Source organism: Rhinatrema bivittatum, chromosome 1 (assembly GCF_901001135.1).
Source record: "Rhinatrema bivittatum chromosome 1, aRhiBiv1.1, whole genome shotgun sequence".
Lineage (NCBI taxonomy): Eukaryota > Metazoa > Chordata > Amphibia > Gymnophiona > Rhinatrematidae > Rhinatrema > Rhinatrema bivittatum.
In genome coordinates, this window is record NC_042615.1 from 80,909,647 (window position 1) to 80,933,578 (window position 23,932).

Below are 23,932 nucleotides of genomic sequence, written 5' to 3' on the forward strand. Positions count from 1 at the left end.
TCCAGGGGAGGACTTGTGGGTTCCCTCTCTGAACGTACTTGTTGGCTTGCAGTCTGCTCCTTCATAAGCTGCCAGAAACAGCTGTCAAGGAGACGGTGCGCGCACAGGAGCCAGTGCAAGCTTTGTATAATTGCAGGCTTGCTCAGGGTCTGTTACCCACCTCCTGCCCTCTGTCATTGGTTGCAATCTGCAGCTGAGGAGACCAATAAAATAACATAACCACAGGACAGGTCGGGGAGGGCTACTCGGCACTAACACACCCGAGCTCCCTGATCCCTTCAGGTAGGTGCTGATCGGCTGTCAGGGGCCCCCTACAAGCGGTGCCGGGGGGGGGGGGGGGGGCTTGGTTCCCGCCCCCAGACTCGGTAGCCTCCTCCTCATTGCCAATGCCCAGCGCTCTTCTTCACCACATCCCACCCGTAACAGTTATCAGCTGCAGCAACTTCCTTTCACTCTGGGCTCTGTGTCCACCATGCTCTCTCTCTCTCGCCTCCCCCCCCCGGCCATGCATCGGCAGTGTAAGCACACAGTAGCAGGTCTGGAAGTTGGTAGCTCCGCCCCCCTCCTCTCAGGAGTGCGGAGGAATGGGAGGGCCGGAGCATCCCCTCTTCGCTGCAGCCTAAGAGGCTTTAGAGCTGAGCAGAGCTTCAGGGAAGGGAGGGAGCGTGGCAGAGGAAGAGAGAGAGAGAGAGACACACACACACAAAGGCGAGAAGAAGAGCAGAGCGACGCTGCAGCCCGGAGCCAGGCCGATCCCACGAAGGGAGCAATATGTCAGCGAGGGGCTGCCTGCTGCTGGCGGCCGTCTGCTGCCTGCTCTGCGCCCAGGCGGTGGCAGGCACGCGGCAGCGCCGCCGGCTAAACCCGGACGATGGCATCTCGTTCGAGTACCACCGCTACCCGGAGCTGCGCCAGGCGCTGCTGTCCGTGTGGCTGCAGTGCCCGACCATCAGCCGCATCTACCCGGTGGGGCGGAGCGCCGAGGGCCGCGAGCTGCTAGTCCTCGAGCTCTCCGGTAACCCCGGGAAGCACGAGCCCGGTAAGGTGCGCGCGGGCGAGGGGGGGAGGTTTAACCCTGCACGGAGATTTAGCAAGAGCTCGCTATGAAAATCCGGGGAACCTGGTTTGTGACCCGATTGCTTTGTTCCCTGTCTTGTCCTTTACACCCCTCCCCTTTCTCTGGCTTTGTAAGTGAAGTCGGGGCATTTACGAGTCTTTATAGCTCCTTAGCCTTAGAATTGGTGTGTAATTTATTTTAGAAAAATGAGGATTTTGTTTATTGAATGCATAGCAGTGTGTGCGCTTGCTCTCTCATTTCCATTGCAAAAGGAAGATTAACCAATAGACCTGGTGCTGATGAGGAACAAAGATTTGCTAAAATAGATTCTTTTTAAAAATAAGCTGTAGATCTGAGGAGAAATATTTTGTAACCCTTGCCTGTGCAGTTGAGACCTCGTTGTCCATGGTGCTGTATTTTCCTGGCTAGGATTCATATGAAGCTCTTTGATGCCAGGTAGAGGTGTAAAATATTTGTCTGGTGTCACCTCAGTGAAGAAGTTGCTTTATTTGCGCTCTCTGAAAAGCCATGTTACAATAACATATATAGCAGTAGGTAATACAAAAGAGGCAGGCCATTATGAAGGTAATGTATCTCGGCGTATATATATATTTTTTCTTTTTTTGGTAAACATGAAATTGGCAGTGAGCTCTGAATTCCAAATGACACTGTAAAACCGTACCCTTCTTAGTGAAATAAAGCCAAATGATTAGGCCTCTGGGTGAGGGATTTCTACCAGCTCTGTGTCATGAAATGTGGTTCTCCTTCGGTGGAGGAGCTTCTGGCAGGGAGGCAGGATCTTTTGGTGCAAAGCTGGTAGGTTATTTATCATACATTATTCTTTTCTTTCATTAAAATTCCTAGTGATATGGTGCTCATTAAATTCAGGTTACCTGAAAAAAGAAAAAGAATGCAATCTTTTGTTGCCACAAGCTGCAGAACAGTAGTGATGCCAGCGAGGGGCTGCCTGCCTGCCTGCTGCTGCTGGTGGCCGCCTGGTGCCTGCTCTGCGCCCAGGCGGCATCTGGTTCGAGTATGGGCTCTAAGAAATCTGCAGCACTAAAAATAAGCACAATTGTAAGAAAAGCCCTGTAAGTCCTGAATGTATCTCGAGAGAGATTTAACGTAAGCAGCGATTTCTGAAGGCTTTCAATCTTAAGACCAAAATATTTTAAATACACGACTGCTTGTAACCCTCTAATTATTGTAATAAGTGCTTTTCAGCCTTAGTGAATGTTTAGCCCCCCACAAATTGCTATTGTGTATTCCTTTGATGAATGCTTGTTAAGCATGCCAGCATAATCCAGCGCACAGAAGAACAACGTCACAACCGTAGTGCTCAGAGTATGCGAAGGAAAGCGGGTTATGATTCCATTGCCCGAGACCCATTTTTGCATGCGCAAATAGTAAGAAATCCACTTTTATTTGCTGTAGTAAAACCAATGAACTTTCTGCATAGTAAACTCTTGCATCTGTTTTATTTTGGTACTGCTTCTTACATGTTGGATATCCTTTTTTTGAGGATGTGTACCCAGAACTGAACTCCATATCGCAATTTTAGCTTGATGGAAGGCCCTGTACAGAGGAAGGGTGAATTTTCTCCCTTGCTTCTGAACCCCCACTTCTGCCCCGTTTAATACACCAACATACATCCAATTTGGCCACTGATGCTTGGTGTTGTGCCTGTATTTCCTGTTAAGTATTGACTAAATTACTCTGCATCCTTTTTTCTTGATTGGCATTAACAAAATATGCCCCATTCAAAGTATATTGTACCTATCTTATGTATTGCCCTATACTTATCCATAGAAAATCTTATCTTCCAACTCTCTGTAGATTTGTCTAGGCAGGAATGTCTAACCTTATATCTTATAATGTATCTTATACTTATGTTATTATCCCCATATATATTTATCCAAGTTATATCGACCTGTTCATTGTAAGACAGTTACTTGTCAATGTTATTGTTAAAATGTAAACCGAATTGATCAGTAATTCTGTTATTGGAAAGTCGGTATATAAAAATGCGAAATAAATAAATAAATAAATAACCTTTTCAGGCGAGGGCCCACACTGCAATTTTTGCAAATATATTAACAGCACAAAAATGTGCAGTTTTATGAGCAAGCGTCAAATAAGACTAATTTATTAGCTTACTTTCCCCCTCCCCCCTATATTAAACACTGCTTCAATGATTTAGCTAACATACGTTTTGAGTCTTGTATATGAGATGTAACAGAACTTGGGGGCACCACCCAATTGTATGGATGGAAAGGGTCCATGATTCAAAAGGTTTTCTCACGCGTATCCTGTTTCCAACAGTGGCCAACCCAGGTCACAAGCGCCTGGCAGGATCCCAAGGGCTAGATAGATTCCAAGCTGCTTATCCCAACAATAAGCTATTGTTAATGGACTTTTCTTCCAGGAACTTGTCCAAACCTTTTTTAAACGGAGCTATACTAATATCTTTCACTACATCCTCTGGCAAGGAATTCCAAAGCTTAATTATGTGTTGAATAAAAAGTCATTTATTAGTTTTAAATGTATTACCCAGTAACTTCATTGTGTGTCCCCTGGTCTTTGTACTTTTTGAAAGAGTAAACAACTGATTAACATTTGCTCATTCCATTCCACTCATTATTTTATAGATCTCTATTATAGAGTGAATCCTTTCTCCATGGTCAATGGATGTGGTATGAACCACTGCAAATTGACCTTTAACAACCTCCATAGAAGAAAAATCTTCCAATCACTTACTCACATTTCTCAAGAATAGCTATAGCTTTCCAGATATTTTCCAGTGTTATATGTGAAGGTTTTCCCACTTCCAGTTCCCGAGTAGCAGTCAGCTGATTGGAAGAACCAAGTCTTTCAGATGACCCAATAGGAGCTCCAACACCACTTAACAAAGAAGAAGGATCTAAGCCCATACTGCTGCTGGAATCCAGAGCCAATGAAGGATAACTGTAATCATTGGGGCTAAGAGTGATTTCCAGTTCAGGCAGATCAAACGTGGTCTCTCTAGCGACATTTGCAATGAGCATTGCAATGAGCATTGAACTCAATTGTGGCTGTTTCATCATCCCGACTAGTTGTGGAATGGTAAGCTGAGAGGCACAAGTTGAAGGTAAAGAAGAATAAAGGGGACTTTTCCTCTTTACCATTTCAAGGGAATCAGCAAAAAGCTCCCTAAAACTTTCCCTTAAGTGTGTGGCTTCGGTGTGCCGGCGGTCATGTGCTGCAGGATGCCTCCTTATGATGGTGTTCTTGGGTCCTCCCTCTGACGTCAGCCACGGGACCTTGAGGCTGTCCAGCAATGTTCCGGGACAACAGGGGACAAGATGCTAAGTTCTCCAAACCTTAACCTATAACTGCAGTGTGCCTCCTTATGATGGTGTTCTTGGGTCTTCCTGTAATGTCAGCCATGGGACTTTGAGGCCATCCAGCAATGTTCGGGGGGCAAAAGGAGTCAAGATGCTGAGTCCTGCAAACCTCCATAAATGCATACATTTTTAATTGTGTGTGTGTGTGTGGGGGGGGGGGGGGGTGGGGGGCATGACCAAGGGATGGTGAGGGCAAAAGGCTGTAAGGTTCACCTAGGATTGCAAATATCCTTGCACAGGCCCTGCTTTTCCATACAAAATCTCCCTTCTTAGGTTGGGGAAGCAGTTAATAAATGTTAAAATGGGGGAAAATGCGTAATTTTTAATTGTGTTCAGAGGGGAGAGAAGAGGGACAAAAGGCTTGTAAGGTTCACCTAGAGCAGCCAATACTGGCCCTAAGATTCCCACCATTCAACAATCTCCCACATCCCCAGGGAGCAGATGCTGGGGAAGAGTGGGAGACAGGTGATAGGGTTTCCAGGTTGCCAGCTTCCTGGTAATTCTGTATTATCACTGATACTCTATCTGCCACTTCTCCGGGTACCCTGATCCCTGTCCCTTCCCCTTAAGCATCGCAAATCACAAAAGGAGCCAGACTCCAAGGGGAAATCCAACCCCCCCCCCCCCCCCCCGCCAACCCTTCATGGTGATTTCACATGTGCTGCACCTTGGGGAAGGGGAGGCATCATTTCATCCTTCGCCTCAGGCAGCAGATTGCATTGAGCTGCCCCTGGCATCGCTGGATAAACATATAAGCTGGGTAGTGGCTAAATATATATCTCATAGTGGTGGTTCTGTGCTTACTTAAGCTTCTGCACATCTCCATGACTGGGTATGTCGTGGGGTAACCACTTCCCACAGACTTATCTGGTGCTTGAAATGCGCTACAGGAGAACTGCTCAGTTGCATAAGGAGAGTACAAAAAAGGAAGTAATACTTCTTGGTGAGGCTTCATCTCAAGTATCGTGTTAAGATTCTGGAGTCCATCTTTGATGATGATATTTGAGAAGCTGGAAGCAGCTCAAGCCAGGGCTAGCAAAATGGTACAGATGCTTGCAACTCATGATATCCAATAAGAGGTTTAAGGAGCTCAAAATGTACTTTCATAGTAATCATCTCATCCCAGAGGAGTCAGTTCTCCAGGTGCTTGTGGCCTGGATTGGCCACTGTTGGAAACAGGATGCTGGGCTTGATGAACCCTCAGTCTGACCCAGTATGGCATGTTCTTATGTACTTAGAGGAGTAGAGTTAGGGGATCAGCGCCCCGATTCGCCTATTTTGCAGGGAGTGAAAAAACCTCCAGAGGATCCCTCTTCTGACCGCTTGTGACCTGGATTTCCTGTGTCGGGGGAACTCCCAGAAGTTATATTATCCTGAGTGTTCTGAGGTGAAATATCTTTCGCCAAGGGCTGTGCCCAATGATGGCACAGCCTGTGATCAGCCATGGGGTTGTCAGAGCAGTTCTTTCCAGGTCTCTGGATACGGAGCTGGGGTCTGTTGCACCCCTAGTGTTTTTAGTTCCCAAACTGGTGAACTGCTTTTTTGAAGGCAGTGACTTAGTGTTGCGGTTACTGCCTGCCCGCTGTATGGCCAGTACAGCACTACTACCCACAGCTAAGGCTTACATGGGGGGGGGGGGGGGGGAGGACTATCGGGAGAGGAGCTTCCTATGACCTCTCCACCCATCAGCAGTTTATTCCTTGCTCTCTTGACAAGGAGTGGAGGGCCTATGAACTACAGCATAACCCTGCCACGACCCGGCTCGGGGGTTTGACTGATCAAGGGATTATTGACTAGATCTCAAAGGCCACCGCTATGATACTGGTCGAGGAGGGATGAGAATGTTAGCTAAAACCAGAGTAGCCAAGATCCTCGGGTTATCAACAGGAGGGTACTCCTATTTGATACTCTTCCAAATTACTCTCTGAAAAATACTCTTGTAGCTTTTCAGTGTCAGGGAATGTCCATCCTTCCCTATTATATGACCATGGAGCTTGGGGCAACACAAAGCCTGCTAAGGGAACACTTGAGATGTTTTTCCCTCCGCATTTATACTCCCTTGCCTTGGAGAGGCTACCTCTGAGTAGCTGCTTTCTTCCTGAACCTTCTGACCTTTTGGGACAGTGTGCTATGGTGGATTCAGAAAAGAGATAAAGTTGGCACCAACATCCAGATGGTGCCTATGAGCAGTTGCTCGTCAGGGCAGAGGAAGCTTGCACCAGTGGTTTGTACAGGTGCTCATGCTGGACATTGCAAGATATGTGAAATGCCGCCAAAACGTGAAGGCAGCATACACTGTTAGTGGATTTTCAGTACTAGGAATACGCTCCTAAAAGCTGGAAGGATCATTCTCCGAAGGAAGGGCAAGGTCTTGCATATGGTTTGACAGGGAAATTTGTTTAACTGCCTTCTACATTTCCCTGGGCTAGTTGAATAACTAATGTGGCTCAATTTCACTTGGGTAAAATTGAGGGTTTTCCTCACCAAGTAAGTCCGTCTCTGAACAGCCTAAGGAGTCTGCTTTATATTGGGTGGGCTTCAGTCGAAGCTCACTACTGAGCTTTCCTCTGTGTCATGGGATCTCAGCAAGGTGCTTAGTGATTAGAAGCTCTTTCAAGCCTCTGCACTCTTGTTAGCATAATATTGAACCTGAAAGGTCAAACTTTTGTTAGTGGTCACTTGGCAGGTGCGGCATATCTGCCATAGATACTGGTACCTTTCCCACCTTCTTTGTAGTAAATTGTTTCTATGTACATTTCTAGTCACTGACTTACCATCATGCATATGTCTATAAAAGCAATCTATTGTTACTCTTTTGATAAAAGTAATCCACAGCCTTCCATCTGGATGGCTCTAAAGCCTCAGATAGTCTACTCAGATTTTCTTCTTGACAAAAGTAAACCATGGAATGACCATAGCAAGGGTTCTATTTTTCTTGGTTAGTGAACTGTGCCCTGGGTCTAGTGGGGCGTGTTTAGAGCTCACTGTGCTTGAGCTCTGACTGTGTCAAATTAGAAGTGGTGAATTGGGATTTTCTCCACACATTCATAAGGCTCCCCTCTTTTGGCAGGGATTCCTGGTGCAAAACTGAATTTTAAGCAGTCTGTTCTATGGAATCTCTTTGAGATACAGAACCCAACTCCCTTCCCTCCTGGAGCCTGTTATTGGTCAGACTGCCACAAAAAAAAAAAAGAAAGGAAAACAGATAACGTGAGGTTGGTCTGTTGCTACCCCAAACAGTAGTGCTTTTGTGTTGGGGAGCGCCAGGAGATGTGTGTCCTTGGGCCATGGCTCGACCCCAGCGGAACTCTGAGGAGGTGCCACGGTAGGTGTGGCACGCCCGAGCATGGGCTGGACAGGAACGAGGTTGGAGTGATGACTGGGAAGACAGGCCCTCCTCTGGGCCTGCACGCTTCGGAAGACCCAACAACGCAATGTTGGTCTTATGAACAGTCGTCCGACCGTTCCAAGCCCTTTCGGACCTGCCGCAGGGTACGGCAAGAAGCGGCAGGCCGGATGGAGGCTAGGGCAGCGAAGAATGGAACATTGAGATACTGTTCGAGACTTCAGGAATGACGTAGACTCAGGCACAGCGTGAACTCAGGAACGAGGTACTGGATGCATAGACGTGGACTCAGGAATGAGGTACTGGATACACAGACGAGACTCGGGTATTCGGACAATGACGCTATCCCTCAGGGCGCCCTACTCAGCCCACTGACACAGGCGGACCCCATGGGCTGGTCGCGGACCACCCTGTCCTACATCCGCGGGAGCGGGACCAGTGCAGGAAGGACAAGGTAGTTCAGAGAAATGTACTGCACTCCTGGCAGTTGAAGCAAGTTGCTGCACTCCTGGCAGCCGAAAGCTGGTGCTGCACTCCTGGCAAGTTGCTGCACACTGGCAGCCGAAGGCAGGTTAAAGCATCAGGGTCAGGAACAAACACTAAGGATACTGGAACAAGAGACAGACCTCAGGGCTGGAACATGGACATCTGGAACAGCAGGTAACATCAGGACTGGAACACGGATACTGGATCAGGAGACAGACCTTGGGACTGGAACAGCAGGCGGACATCTGGACAAGACGAGACGAGGAGCTCCAACGAAGAAACAAGAAACACAGGACCTTACAGAAGTGCTGGAACACGGACGACTCCTGGAGTGAAGGACAGCAGGATCCCAGGAGTGACCAACTCCTTGCGAAGGCAAAGCTGGAATGGACGCTGAGCCCTATTGTAGGGCTGAAGAGGACAACGCCCAGGGAGGGGTCAGCAGAGGGCCACACCTGGCTGGCCCTTGAAGAGGAGGAGAGAGGCGCGCGCCTGCGCCCTAGGAAGCTGGAGAGAAGAGAGAGCTGGAAGCTGGTAGCATCCTCCGCCATGTGGAAGGCCCAAGGAGGCAGCGGAGCAGCCCTGGACTGAAGCTGGGTGAAGGCAGGTCACTGGAGCGGCTCCCAGCCGTGAAGATGAAAGCAGGAAGGCTGCAGGCAGAGCAGAGAGCTGCAGGCACCGGCAGGGATGGACTCCCTGCCGGCTGAGGACCTCGGGAAGGCAGAGACGTGTCGGGGAGATACAGGAGCTGACGCAGCAGTCCCAGCCACATGGGAAGGCTCCCGGTGGGCAGACCCTGCAGCGCAGGGCTGGAGGCAGCCGGGGAGGAGCCCGGAGACGGCGGCATGCTTGCCGCGGAGGCAGCAGCGTCAGTGGCCCGACTGGCCACGAGAAGGTAAGAGCCTGACCGCGCTCCTCGCGGGCAGGATCGCAACACTTTTGGCACTGTTTAGGTTTTCCCTTTTGTTTGAGGCAGCCTGTAGCTTGGGAAACCCCACATGTGAGGACTGCCATCCTGCTTGTTTTTGCAAATAGTGGTTACTTAACCTGTAATACTGGTTCTCCAATGGGACAGCAAGATATCAGTCCTCACAAAATGTCTTCTGCCTCTCCTTGGAGTTGGTTTCTTCCAGTTTTAGCCTCATTATGGACTGCAGGGTCTTGCCTGGGGGGCAGCAGGGAGGTAGCTAAGGTTGCACATGCCCAGTAGAGCATACTCAAAGCTTCCTGAAGCTTTGCAATCAAAGCTCCATGCTGGGCTGCTCCTGATGACGTCCCTCACATGAGAACTGACATCCTGCTGTCCATTGGAGGACCAGTGTTACAGGTAAGTAACTTCACTGTGCCGCATCTCTGGGATAGTCCCTGTATCCAAGTCCATATCTAACCTGGGATATTATTTCTCATATCACGAGGATTAGTGTACGTAGCTTTTCCCATTTGTCAGTTTTAGGTAACACAGGGCTTTGTCCAGCCACCCCTGATGATCTCAGTAGCAGAGTAAGTGACAGCAGCAAGAGACCCATGTGGTTCATCCCAGTCTGCCCAGCAAGTCTTTTCTTTTTGTTTTCTTTTTTAGGTAGTAACTGCCACTCTGACACACCTAAAGTTAAAACAGGTTATCTCTTTACTTCATTCCCTTCCTTTAGCCTGTAGCTATCCTCTATGTTTATACCATGCCCCTTTGATTTCCATTACTGTTCTTGTCTTCACCACCTCTTCCAGGAGGGCATTCCATGTATCCACCATCCTGTCCATGAAGAAATATTTCCTGTGTCTTCAGTCTTCCTCCTTAGAGTTTTGTATCATGACCCCCTAGTTCTACAGTTCTCTTTCCATCAGAAAAGGTTTGATTCTTGTCAGTTTGGTCAAATATCATGCCTAGCTGATCAAACATATTAGTAACATGCCTACAGCAGAGGGAAGGGATTATTTTACTCTTTTTATTATTATTTTTAATCAGGATGCATGTTGAACTGTTCCAGTACCAGTTAAAGAAGTAATTGCCTATAGAAGAAATATTAAATGTGCCCTGGCACTTTTAGCAAACACTAATGTAATGTCACAAGTTTAGATTAAAATATAAACACTGTGAGAAGCAGCTCCAGGATACTGAACTTTGTTGCTAATTTAATGCGAGCATGGTGCTGTTTAATGTTTCAAGAGAAAGTCACACATGCTGTGTTCTTTTATCTAAATCGTGGTAATTGTAGCTCTCTAGCAAGCAATTGAAGGATAGTTTTGCATAAAAATGCTTTACTCTTCACTGACTCTCTCATATTCTAATACAGCCCTTCTGACAAGCAGGCACGGATAAAACAAGACCTCTGGACAAATGAACATAAGATATGCCATAATGGTCTGGGTCAGACCAAGGGTCCATCAAGTCCAGTATGCTGTTTCCAGCAGTGGCCAATCCAAATCATAAGTATCTGGCTAGTACCCAAACATTAAATAGATCCCAAGGTACTAATGCTGGTAACAAGCATTGGCAATTCTTTATTGATTAATAGCAGTTTATGGACTTCTCCAGGATCTTATCGAAATCATTTTTAAAACCAGCTACACTAATTTCCTTAACCACATTCTCTGGAAATGAATTCCAGGGCTTAATTGTGCATTGAATGAAAAATAATCTTCTTTGATTTGTTTTAAATGTGTTATTTGCTAACTTCATGGAGTACCCCCTAGATCAGGTGTCAGGAACCTTTTTGGCTGAGAGAGCCATGAACGCCACATATTTTAAAATGTAATTCCGTGAGAGCCATACTAATTACAACCCCCCCCCACCCTCCTGACTCCCCCCCCAAGACCTACCAAATTAATTTACTACAACCCCCTACTCTCCTGATGCCCCCCAAGACCTGCCAAATTAATTTTCTACAACCCCCCACCCTCCTGACCCCCCCAAGACCTGCCAAAAGTCCCTGGTGGTCCAGCGGGGGTCCAGGGCTCACAGACAAATCTTTAATAAAAAAGTAAAAAAATCTAACAAAACCCCCCACCCTCCTGATGCCCCCCAAGACCTCCAAAATTAATTTACTACAACACCCCCCCCCTCCCAAGACCTGCCAAAAGTCCCTGGTGGTCCAGCGGGGGTCCAGGAGCAGTCCGGGAGCGATCTCCTGGATTTGGGCTATTGGCTGCCAGTAGTCAAAATGGCACCAACGGCCCTTTGCCCTCACTATGTCACTGGGGTCGACCAATGGCGGTGGTAGCTCCTGTGACATTGTAAGGGCAAAGGGCCGTCGGCTGCCAGTAATCAAAATGGCGTCGATGGCCCTTTGCCCTTACTATGTCACAGGGGCTACCACCGCCATTGGTCGACCCCAGTGACATAGTGAGGGCAAAGGGCCGTTGGCGCCATTTTGACTACTGGCAGCCGACAGCCCAAGTCCAGGAGATCGCTTCCGGACCCACGCTGGACCACCAGGGACTTTTGGCAGGTCTGGGGGGGGGGGGGGGTCAGGAGGGTGGGGGGTTGTAGTAAATTAATTTTGGAGGGGGGCGTCAGGAGGGTGGGGGGTTTTGTTAGATTTTTACTTTTTTATTAAAGATTTGTCTGCGAGCCAGATGCAGCCATCAAAAGAGCCACATCTGGCTCGCGAGCCATAGGTTCCCGACCCCTGCTCTAGATCTTCTATTATCTAAAAGAGTAAAAAAACAATTCACATTTACCTGTTTAAGTCTTTTCATGATTTTGTTTATCTCTATCATATCCCCCCTTAGCCGTTTCTTCTCCAAGCCATCTCTTTAGCTTTTCTCATAGGGGAGCCGTTCCATGCCCTTTATCATTTTGGTCGCCCTTCTCTGTACTTTCTCCACCATTATGAAACAAATGGAAGTTTGCCTGAGTACCATTTAGAGGCCAGTACCCAGTGCTACTTAGCCGGATAAGTAGCGATTTAAGTGGCGGTGCCTGAATATCTGGTCCCATTCAGCAGCCGACACTTAGTCAGACATTGAGGTAAAGTGAAAATGTGGCAGAAAGGTACAGAAAAGCATCCAATTGTATTGGGTGCCACCAACCTGATTAAAAAGAACTTCTGCACACCTTGATATGCTGCCTATACATATTACTTCCTATGAACTCTAGAAGGAGGCTATCTTTGGTACACTACTAGTTCTGAGAAGAGCATTAGCAGTAAGTGTAAGAGCTTGAGATCATTCCCAATGAATGAGGAATAAGGTTCATTTCAGTCTAAGTATTCACACAACAAACTCATTTGAGACACTGCCCCCAAAGAGCAAACAAGAAATGAGACATACCAGACTCGCCAGCATTGGCAAGAAGACCAGGAATGTGGGTGGGTGATGGCTGGGGGTTGCAGTGGAGGTTCTGGCTACCATGCTTGGCTCTCTCTGACGATGAGCATGAGCTGCATGATATCTGCATGTTTACACTGTCAGGCACCAATAGGGTGGTGCATTACCAGCATTTAAAGGACCCGTGCCTATTTTTGCTCCCTAGGCATCCTGTGCCCTTTGGTGATTTATAAACATTAACTTTTAGAGAAGGGGCAAGAAGAGTAAGCGGGGGGAGTAGTTATCATCATGAGTACTATCAGGCATCTCTGTTCAGAGCAGTGACAATAGGAGGGTGTGCAGGGCATCCAGTCCTAGAAGGTACAATACAAAAATGAATGATGGATGTGTGGTAGAACGTAGCAGAATGCTTGCAGGAATGGGATGTATGATGGTACGGGTGCTGGGGATGGGCAAGTGATGCAATGATGGAACACAGGAGATTCCAGTGCTCCAAGGCCCTAGTCTTGCTGCCCTCTGTTGATATATGGAAGGGGGCTATTATTGCAAAGCAGGAGTTGAACTCTCTTGAGGGTACACAACTAATTTGTTTCTCTTCAGGGGCTGCTCCAGCTAACATTTCCATCCCATGCTTGACTCTCAATCCCTGGGGGGGATTCTTTTTATGGGGCTAAGCTCTTGCATGTGATCCAGATGATATTAAAAAGTGTGTATAGTGTATTGTGCTGCCCATGAGGTGAGAGGTTGTAAGACAGGACCAGGCTCTGGGTGTTAAAATAATAGTTTACTGATTGGAAATGTTTAATTAAAGTCCATTGTCCAGAAGTGTGAATTTACATTTGACTGTGAAGGTACATGTATGATTTTTAGGGGTGTGAATCGTGTGATCGATCGTCTTAACGATCGATTTTGGCTGGGGGGGGGAGGGAAATCTTATCGTCGTGTTTTTTTTTTTAAAATCGTTAAAATCATAAATCGGGGGAGGGCGGGAAAACCGGCACACCAAAAAACCCTAAAACCCACCCCGAACCTTTAAAAAAATCCCCCACCTTCCCGAACCCCCCCAAAATGTTTTAAATTACCTGGGGTCCAGTGGGGGGGTCCCGACGCGATCTCCCTCTCTCTGGCCACGACTGCGTTGAGAGAAATGGCGCCGGTGGCCTTTTGCCCTTATCATGTGACAGGGCAAAGGTAGAGCCGGCGCCATTTTGGTTCCTGGTTTCCGACGTCACGCGTCCAGATCATCGCCCCCGGACCCCCGCTGGACCCCCAGGGACTTTTGGCCAGCTTGGGGGGGCCTCCTGACCCCCACAAGACTTGCCAAAAGTCCAGCGGGGGTCCGGGAGCGACCTCCTGCACGCGGGCCGTATTGCCAATCACTATAGTGAGGGCAAAGGTAGCGCCGGCGCCATTTTGAAGATTGGCAATACGGCCCGCGTGCAGGAGGTCGCTCCCGGACCCCTGCTGGACTTTTGGCAAGTCTTGTGGGGGTCAGGAGGCCCCCCCAAGCTGGCCAAAAGTCCCTGGGGGTCCAGCGGGGGTCCGGGGCGATGATCTGGACGCGTGACGTCGGGAACCAGGAACCAAAATGGCGCCGGCGCTACCTTTGCCCTGTCACATGATAAGGGCAAAAGGCCACCGGCGCCATTTCTCTGAACGCAGTCGTGGCCAGAGAGAGGGAGATCGCGTCGGGACCCCCCAACTGGACCCCAGGTAATTTAAAACATTTTCGGGGGGTTCGGGAGGGTGGGGGATTTTTTTAAAGGTTCGGGGTGGGTTTTAGGGTTTTTTTGGTGTGCCGGTTTTCCCGCGCCCTATTTAACGATACAAAACAAATGCCCCTGACGATAAATCGGGGGCATTTGTATTGTATCGTGCACTCTAACGATTTTGGACGTTTTTAAAATTATCTGATGATAATTTTAATCGTTCAAAAACGATTCACATCCCTAATGATTTTCCTCTGTAGGTAAGTGTGCTTTAATCAGACCTCTGGACAGAGCCCGTGGTAATATTTAATGTGCTAATTCTGTCAGCAGTTGTCCAGTAATCCTACTGCAAAAATCCCACCTTAGTTCATCTTCTTCCTCAGACACCTAGCTCATCCTGATCCCTTGGTATTTGTGGGGAGATCCGGTTGGGTTCTCCCAATCTTGTTCTTCATCCTCAGTTTATGGATATTTCTGGGGGACTTCTCTTGGGGAAAAGTCGTTGGCATTTGGCTAGATCTCATTACTGCAATCCCAGTGGAGGAGGGGGATCCAAAAATCTCTCCACTCTGCTCCAGTCCAAAAAATACTTCAAAAAGTTATCAGGCTTAAAAATCTCTCGCTCTGCAAATTAGTAGGAGAAGGATCCTCTGGCAGGGCGTGCACAATGAGGTATTATTTCTAAAAGAAACTCCTTTTGGGTGAAGCTGGGAGGCCTCATCAGAGTGTAAAACGTATACATCCTTACTTGTCAACTGCTACCTCAAACTGATCCCCAAGTATTCTAAAATCGTTGGGCTAAAAATAGTATTCAAGCATGCAATTCAGACCCTCCAGGTGTGAGTGACTGAAGGGTATGGATGGCTTCTTAGAAGTGTTCTAATACAGGGACAGTGACATCTGGTGGCCAGGCTGGGAGGATCTGTCACAGGTATAAGAGAAGGGGTTATGAATAGTATGGTTTAGGCTTATTATACTTGATATACTGCAGGTATATAATAATCCCAGGGTTTGCATAATAAATAGATACATAATTCCAGAACAATACAGATCAACATAATATTTATTTATTTATAGACACTTGATATTCTGCCTTTTTCCGTGTGTGGCCTCAAGATGGATTACAAAACAAGTTTTAACTAGTTAAAAATCACAATTGAATCAAATTTCTAATGGATAGCATTGAGAAGCCAGTGTGTCTAACAGTCCTTACTTGATGGTTCAGGAAAGACTGAATGGCTTTACTGAGGGGACATGAAGGGAAGGTAGGGTCAAAGAGCCATGTCTTAGCTTTTTTCCTGAAGGTGAGGTAATACGGCACCAGGTGTAAGGGTAGTGATATCTTGTTCCAGATTTTTGGAGCATAACAAGTGAGAGCACAGAGCCTTGTACAGGGTGGTCTGGCTGAAACTAGAGGAGGGGAAGACAGAAGAATCGTTTGAGAGAACCAGAGCTGTATTATAGTGGAAAAGTATAGGGGAAAAAAGAGAGACACTAGAAGCTCGTTCATTCATGCACTTGTAGACAAAGCAGAGGGTTTTCAATTTTATCCTGCTTTCGACTGGGAGTCGGTGCAGCTGGTGTCATATTGGTGCTATGTGGTCGGTTGTTTTGGTTCCTACCAAGATTCTAGTGGCTGTATTCTGCAGAAGCTGAAGGCTCTTCAGGCTGTTCTGTGAATGCTGTCGTTTTGTGGAGAGAACAGGTATAAGTGAAGGATGTAAAATAAATGTGTAGTTGGTGTAAAATTTTGTATTTTTTTTACATTTTGGTCTCATGTTGGCATGCATCTTTCTAAGGCATTGATGTGTTTTATTATGACTAATAAGCATTTTTTCCTATGTATATGAATGCTGGGGGCTTCCTCATTAAATTCTAGGAAACCAGGGCAAATAAGTGTTTAAAAGATTATACAAATGAGAGAGAATGAAGTGTGGTCAGAAATATTTGGCTTCCTGATGTTCATTTTTGCCTGTGTCAGAGCCTGAACTCAGTTCAGTTTCTTCGCCTTTTTCTATAGGGGATTGACTAAACAAATGTATACATCTTAAAAGGGCACATGCCAAATCTAATCACGCAGCTAATGCATCCAATGGTTTGGAGCTGAATTGCACCCCCAAAATCCTTCATTTTACTCTCATTTATTATTCAAGTAATTGCTATTTCGTCTTCAACATAAGCCTGTGCGCTCTTTTTTCAAATTTGGTCAGCCTTCTTGAATATAGCTTTTTGCCACAGTTTCTACCCTGATCTCAAATAGCATGAATCAAGCCCTATATAAATAATTTAAAGATAACTGAGTATTTTATATACAACAGAATTCAATGAAGGAAGGGAAATTTTCAAAAGACATTTAGCAGGTAAATCAGCTGGCGGAAAATTGCCCATGTATTGTTTGGCAATACATGTACTTTTAGCCAAATTCAGTGGAGACGTTCCAGGGGAAGGGGTGTGTGTGTTTTAGTATGGAGAATGCTACCACTCGTGTAGTTTTTACATTTTCAAAAACTACTCATATTATGCCCTGGAAAAACCCTCTTATGGACCCCAAAATAACTAATAAAATTATAACTCAGATTTATAGATAATTGCTCATTGTAGTGGAGGAAGCTGAGACAAGTCAAGGTTTGATTTGATAGTTGGAACCAGGACCTAAGCCTACAGATTGATGACACAGACTGACAGATGGTGTTCTGTACCTAAGATATTTTTATTAAAAGTCAGGAGCTGATGTACAGGCTTCTGCCCTGGACATAGAGGTGCCCTTGATCTTTTCTAAGGTCAGTAATTCTAGCCCGATGTGCCAAAGAAATTGTGGAAAGCCAGGTATTTACATTCGTAGGTGGGAGATGTATGGAAGTAGAGAAGTTCTGGTGTAAAATTCAGCGTGAAATGGTGAACATTGCTGGTATACAATTGGAAATGACTCCACAGCTATGTTTGTGGGGAAACTGGTCTCAGGGGGAAATGTATAAGAGTAGGAAACGTCTTCTTTCTCATCTCTTGCATGCATGATTGGATAACACTGCCACAGCTTGATTTTTGAGTTCAGTTGTTGCCTCTTTAGAAGAAATCACTTTTGCAAATAAGGGTAAATCAGATGGATACAAGGGAATATGGGGCAAATATTAGGAATGTCGGAGAATGTCTTTGTAGATTCCTAGCATATACAGTATGTATGCGCCTCAGATCATTATGGTATCTGAATTTTGCTACTTTAAGGGAGATGGAATATGTGATGAATGTTCTTTATTATTCAAAGGCATTTTCCTTTTTTTTCTTGCTTTTGTAACCCACATATGTATTTACATTTACATTTGCGCTCTGTGTTTCAAAAATAAAGAGTGTAAAAAAAACCCCCCTTTGCTCATTGTTGGAGGGACAATGTATCTGCAGGAAAAACAGGTGCAAATCTCTGTAGGAATTATTACTCTAGGTAATTCTCAAAGAGAAAGAATGGATGTACTTTCTCATTGAGAACTGGTGCAAAGTCCATGGGATAAAGTAGCCATAGATTTGTAAATACTTCTAAGTCTCCTGTGCATCAAGTGTTGAGATTTGACATGCAAGACTGTGTTAGGCATTACAAGGTGAATATTCAGCCACAGGCTGTCCAGGTAGGTTATCTGGATAAGCTTGTCTGGATAACTTAAACTGGATATTCAGTGGTGCAACTGTGCCACTGAATATAACCAGTTAAATCAAAATTACCTGGCTAAGTTTATTCAGACTACTTTAGGACTGCTTTGTAGCAGGACCAAACATATCCCAGATAACTTATCTGGGTAACTTGTAAAATCAAAGTTATCCCTATAAATTTTATCCCCAACCTGAAAAGTGATGACTTAGTAAGTAAATGCATAAAAGCCCCTGGGGTAGATATTCAAAGCTGGCCATGTAAGTAACTTAGCTGATTAGAACTTATCTACTCTACGATGCTGGAGTGAAGCAAGAGGTAGGGAAAAAAGCACTGCCAAACTGAGCATATCCACCTACTCTTTTTCCAGTGCTAACCAAGATACACCAGCTCCGCAAGCCCAATCTAGCAGCCCAGAACTAGAGGCGAAGATTAGGCAAAGCCATCCCCCTCTTGCTTTTCACTCATCCACAACTGGCTTAATTTAATTAAGAACATAAGAACATGGGGGGGCGCTCTTGCGCGGAATCCAAGATGGCCGCCTAAAGCTGAGCTCCGGGAGACTTCGTCCTATATTGAAGGGAATTTTGCGTTTATATTTACCCCCCTTCATTCCTGATTTACTGGCCTCTCCCCTAATGATGTCCACCACAAAATCAGGCAAAATAGAAGCGGCGTTCGCGGCTGGAGCGGGTACAAAACGCTCTAAGTCTGATCCACTCTCGCCGGACAAGGCCGTCTCTGCGAAGCAAATGGCGTCTGCAGACCTTGTCTTAGCGGAACTAAAAACTCTAAAAGTAATGCTGCAAACAAATACTGACAATACCCTTGCGATCCGGGCGGACTTGCAAAACCTTACTAATAGGTTCGATCAACTCTCACACCGATTAGATGACGCTGAAAATCAAGTGTCCTCCCTACTTGTAACTGCGACATCCATACCTAAAATGGAGAAGGATTTGGATATTCTACGTCGCGACTTTGAGGACCTCTCCAATCGCAACCGGAGGAACAACGTCCGTATTTTGGGTATCCCCGAGGGCATGGAAGGTACAGATATTTTCGCTTTTCTTTCTCATCTGATTCCGGAGGTTTTGCAACTTACCTTCACTCCCCCATTGGAATTTGAACGGGCGCATCGAGTGCCATCACGCCCTCTCAAGTCTCCGGCCCTCCCTCGACCCATTATTTTCAAACTTTTACGATACCCACAGGTCCTTCAGATCTTCTCAGCGGCCAAATCCAAGTCCCCTCTTCAATTGCAGGGTTCGCATATATTGTTTGTGCCGGATTTGGCGAAAACAACCGCTGCTAAGCGCAAAGCTTTTTTGGCGATGAGGCCTCGTCTTCATGCTCTCGGGGCCAAATTTGGGCTTTTATACCCTGCCATGATGCGAGTTACCCATCAGAACAATACGCAACTTTTTCATGCACCAGATGATTTGGGCGCATATCTGCAATCTCTGGAGGGCTCACAAGAAATGGTTACCTGAATACATTTTGGGTTAACCGTTGGTTTTTTTTTTCAATTATTCTTCTGCAAATTCCCGTGGAAGTTACTTCGCTTATTCACTCCCGTAAGCTCTAGGCGGCTTCTGGCCCCCTTGAGGCCCCATTCTTATTATGGGCGACAGTCACTTATTATTAGTGTCTGTCTGGTGTTCTTGTTTTTTACCTTTTGAAAATATGATGATCACTAGTTTCTGGACACTGGACTCTTCCCCTCTCTCTTTTTTGATTTTTATTTTTTTGTCCTCACTTACTGCGCCTCCTTGGATTTCAACATGCTGTCAGCTTTCACGATGTAAGTTCAGCTATACATGTCTGCTTGCTACTCTTCAACCTATTCGATGGCATCCACCATAAACTTCATTACGATAGTGTCGCTAAATGTCAATGGATTTAATCATCCGATCAAGCGTAAGAAGATCTTGACTTATTTACAAACCTTGAATACTGACATCGCCCTATTACAGGAAACTCATCTGTCAGTCACTGAATCTCTCAAACTCAAACAACAATGGGTTGGGCAGGTTTTTTTCTCCCCGGCTTATAAGAAGAAACGTGGTACTGCCATTCTGGTTCATAAGCGCTTGGATATCTCTGTTTTACACCAGGAGCTGGACGTGGAAGGACGATGGAATATCCTACAATTTACGCTACAAAATGGATCCTACACCATCCTCAATCTCTATGCGCCAAATGCAGATGACCCTGTTTTTTTTCAAGATGTTTTTGCGAGACTTTTGTCTTTGGAGCAGTTCCCATTACTCCTTGGAGGTGACTTCAACCAGCCACTGGACCCTTTTCTAGATAAAAAAACTGAGGTCCGTTATACGAAATCAAAGGCAACTATAGCTCTGAACTGTCTCATTTCGCAACTCGGCCTTCTTGACCCGTGGCGAATTGCTCACCCTACAGATAAATACTTTACGTTCTACTCTGCCCCGCACTCGTCTTACTCTAGACTGGATTTTTTTCTCACCTCCAGTTCCCTTTTACCACATATTAGCAATCCTACAATATGTTCCATCCTAGTTTCGGACCATGCTGCGGTTACTCTTCAACTCCACCTCGTATCTCCCATGCGCATGGATAGACAATGGAGATTCAATGCCTCTCTTCTGTCGGACTCCGAATTTCACACTTTCATCACTGACAAGTCGTCTCAATACTTTGCGACTAACTCCACCTCTGCTCCCTCACCTGCCATTCTTTGGGAAGCCTACAAAGCTACTATCCGGGGAGACATCATTAGCTACTCCTCTTACAAAAAACGTTTACAGAGACAGACGCTCCAACAATTACAGACTACCACCGAGCAATTGGAACGCCTGCACTCACAATCTCCCTCTGCTCACACTTTACAACAGCTATTGAAGGCTAGATATGAGTATAATAAGCAACTTAGCTCGCAGGTACATCTTCACCTTTTCCACTCCAAGACACAATATTATGCGGAAAATAACAAATGCGGTAGATTGCTGGCCTCATATCTTAAAAAGAAATCTGAACGATCACGAGTGGCCAAGATTACTACCTCCACTGGGAACGCTGTCACAACGGATAAGGAAATACTACAGTCTTTTCGTGACTACTATGCACAGCTATATCAATCAGAAGTGAATCCACCTCCAGGAGCCTTTGAATCTTTTTTTGCTGCCTTAAACCATCCACATCTCACTGACGCACAACGCCAACTCATAGATGCACCGATCAAAGTTGAAGAGATATCAGCAGCCATCATGTCTCTACCTTTAAGTAAAGCCCCTGGCCCGGATGGCTTCAGTACTGACTTTTATCATACTTTTAAGAAAGTTTTATCTCCGCACCTCTTAACTTTATACTCGTCCTTCTCCTCTGCAACTGCTGTTTCTTCATCATTTACTGATGCTAGAGTAGTGGTTATCCCAAAGCCAGGTCGAGATCCTTCTTCCCCAGCCAATTATAGACCCATTTCACTTTTAAATGTAGATTATAAAATTTTCACTAAAATCCTTGCTACCCGCCTCTCCACGGTACTTGGCTCTCTTATTCATGTAGACCAAACAGGTTTTCTTAAAGGTCGACTCATAGCTAATAACACTCGAATGCTACTCCATATCCAGGAATCCCTATATACCACGCTTGAGCCAGCCATTGCAGTTTCACTTGACGCTGAAAAGGCATTCGATCGTATTGAATGGCCTTTCCTTATGGAAACTATGTCCAGATTTGGCTTTGGCAGTGTCTTTACTAAGTGGATTCGATTAATTTATCATTCCCCTCTCGCCTCCCTCTTTGTTAATAATCAGGTCTCCCCATCATTTTCACTCCACAGAGGAACCCGTCAAGGCTGCCCCATCTCTCCCCTTTTATTTGACCTGGCTTTGGAGCCATTACTCATCGCTATTCGACAGTCTTCTGTTATTTCTGGTGTTACTATTGGGGAAAAGGAATATAAGCTTTCTGCGTATGCGGATGATGTGTTACTCTTTCTGACCCACCCTGAGACATCCTTGCCTCAACTATTCTCACTTATTGATTCTTACTCGGCTTTGTCTGGTTACAAAGTGAACTGGAGCAAAACAGAATTTTTGCCATTGAACACTCTTTCCCGCACGCTGGACTTCTCCTCCTTCCCCATACAGAAGGCGAAGTCCGGCTTGAAATATTTGGGCATCCGTTTTTTCTCCGATCCCCAGGAAACTCTTCGTACCTGTGAACACTCCACCTTGCAGCATCTCAAGGATGTAACTCTCCGCTGGTCCCCTCTTCATCTATCCTGGTGGGGTCGCTTAGACACCATCAAAATGACCCTGGCCCCGCAGATTACTTACAAATTGGCCATGCTCCCTATTTTCTTTTCCACTGATTTTTATAAACAACTTGACCGAATTTTGCTCCAGTTCCTTTGGCAGAATAAAGCACCTAGGATTGCACTAAGAAAATTAAAAGCACCAAAAGATGGAGGAGGGGTTAATTTTCCAGACTTCCGCCGATATCACTTGGCCTTCATTTTGCAACAAAGCTCACATCTATTCACTTCTGAAGTTCCACAATTGGATTCGCCTAGTTGGTTAACAATTGAGCGTTCAATTATCTGCCCAACTCCTTCCCTTGCATTCCCTGGAATGCTTTTTTCTTCCCATCGTTCACATAACAGAATTTTGCTCTCTCTACATCAAGCCTTAAAAGAATTCGACCAGTTATGTCCTAAAGATAAACCCACTTGGCTAAATTCCTCATTACTTCCCATTTGGAACACACATCGCATTCATGTTGCTGGGCGCCCCGTAAATTGGCCCGTCTGGTACAATAATGGAATATGGTACCTCTCCTCTATTGTCTCCCATGGTAGAGTGCTTTCATTTTCTTCCTTGCAAACACTATTCCATCTTCCTTCTAGTCAATTCTATGCCTGGCTACAACTTCGGGATGCCCTCAAGGATCTTGACTTACATACCATGCACCTAGACCACCTGCCTTACTTGCTTTCATTCTTTGCAGACGTAGGCACCCACCGACACCTTGCTTCTAAACTATATAAATTGCTCTGCACTTTCACCATCCCCAATCCCATCCTAGCTCTTCAGAGTACATGGTCCGCAGAGTTAGCTATTCAACCTTCTACTGCAGAATGGAAACATGTCTGGTCCACTTCCATACGCATCTCTTTGTCCACTAGTCTGTCCCAGACGGCCTTCTTTATCATACACAGAGCCCTCTGGACTCCTTGGAAACTTCACAGGGCGTCACTACTCCCCTCCCATCGATGTTGGTCATGCCAAAATGTGAAAGCCTCCTTAGAACATATGTTGTTCACCTGCCCGTTTGTTTTCAATTTCTGGAGACAAGTCTGGGATAGAATTTCATCCATCATTTCAGTACCTAATGCGATCACCTATGACTTAGTAATCCTAAGAGGAGCCCATCCTGCTCTTGCCCTCTCACTTCCGCATCAAAAACTCCTTGATTTCCTCCTTCTTGTTGGATTACACACTATCACATCCAACTGGAAACGCAGCGACTTCCTCTCGGAAGCCTTGTGGTGGAACACTGTCTGCTTATACAGCAAATATGAGAGGGCCATGGCTATAAAATTTAATCGCTTAGCAACATGGGACCGAATGTGGAAACCCATTGACAATTACACCCCCTAACATGCTCTTATCTTATCACACCTGCTTACATTGCTCACAAGCTGTCACTGTTGACATTTAAGGATGGCCGCACTTCTTTTCTTTCTCTCTATATCCTTCTTCATACTCTTTATTCTTTCTTTTTTTTCCCTCTTGCTTCCCCTGTCCCCTATAGGTCCTAGTGTCCTGTATTCCTTTATGGTTATACGCTTTGCGAGTTATGTGCATTACATTTTAGTTGTTATGTTATTTTCTTTTTTATTTTTCGTTCTTATGAGACGTGCTGTATTTGATAACCTTTGCTGTTATGAGATTCTATGTTTGTAAGCACTGTCTATAACTCTTTAATAAAAATATTTCAACAAAAAAAAAAAGAACATAAGAACATGCCATACTGGGTCAGAACAAGGGTCCATCAAGCCCAACA

The 23,932-nt window shown here is 45.7% G+C and overlaps 1 protein-coding gene across 1 annotated transcript in view; it reads left to right on the plus strand.

Moving 5' to 3' along the window:
* Positions 1-591: 591 nt before the first annotated feature.
* CPE (carboxypeptidase E) overlaps positions 592-23,932 on the plus strand; it is a 177,689-nt gene continuing 154,348 nt past the window's right edge. Inside the window, exon 1 of the mRNA XM_029571522.1 lies at positions 592-1,039. Within this exon, the coding sequence (XP_029427382.1) occupies positions 772-1,039 (268 nt within the window). The 5' untranslated portion in view covers positions 592-771. The remainder of the gene's footprint in view (positions 1,040-23,932) is intronic.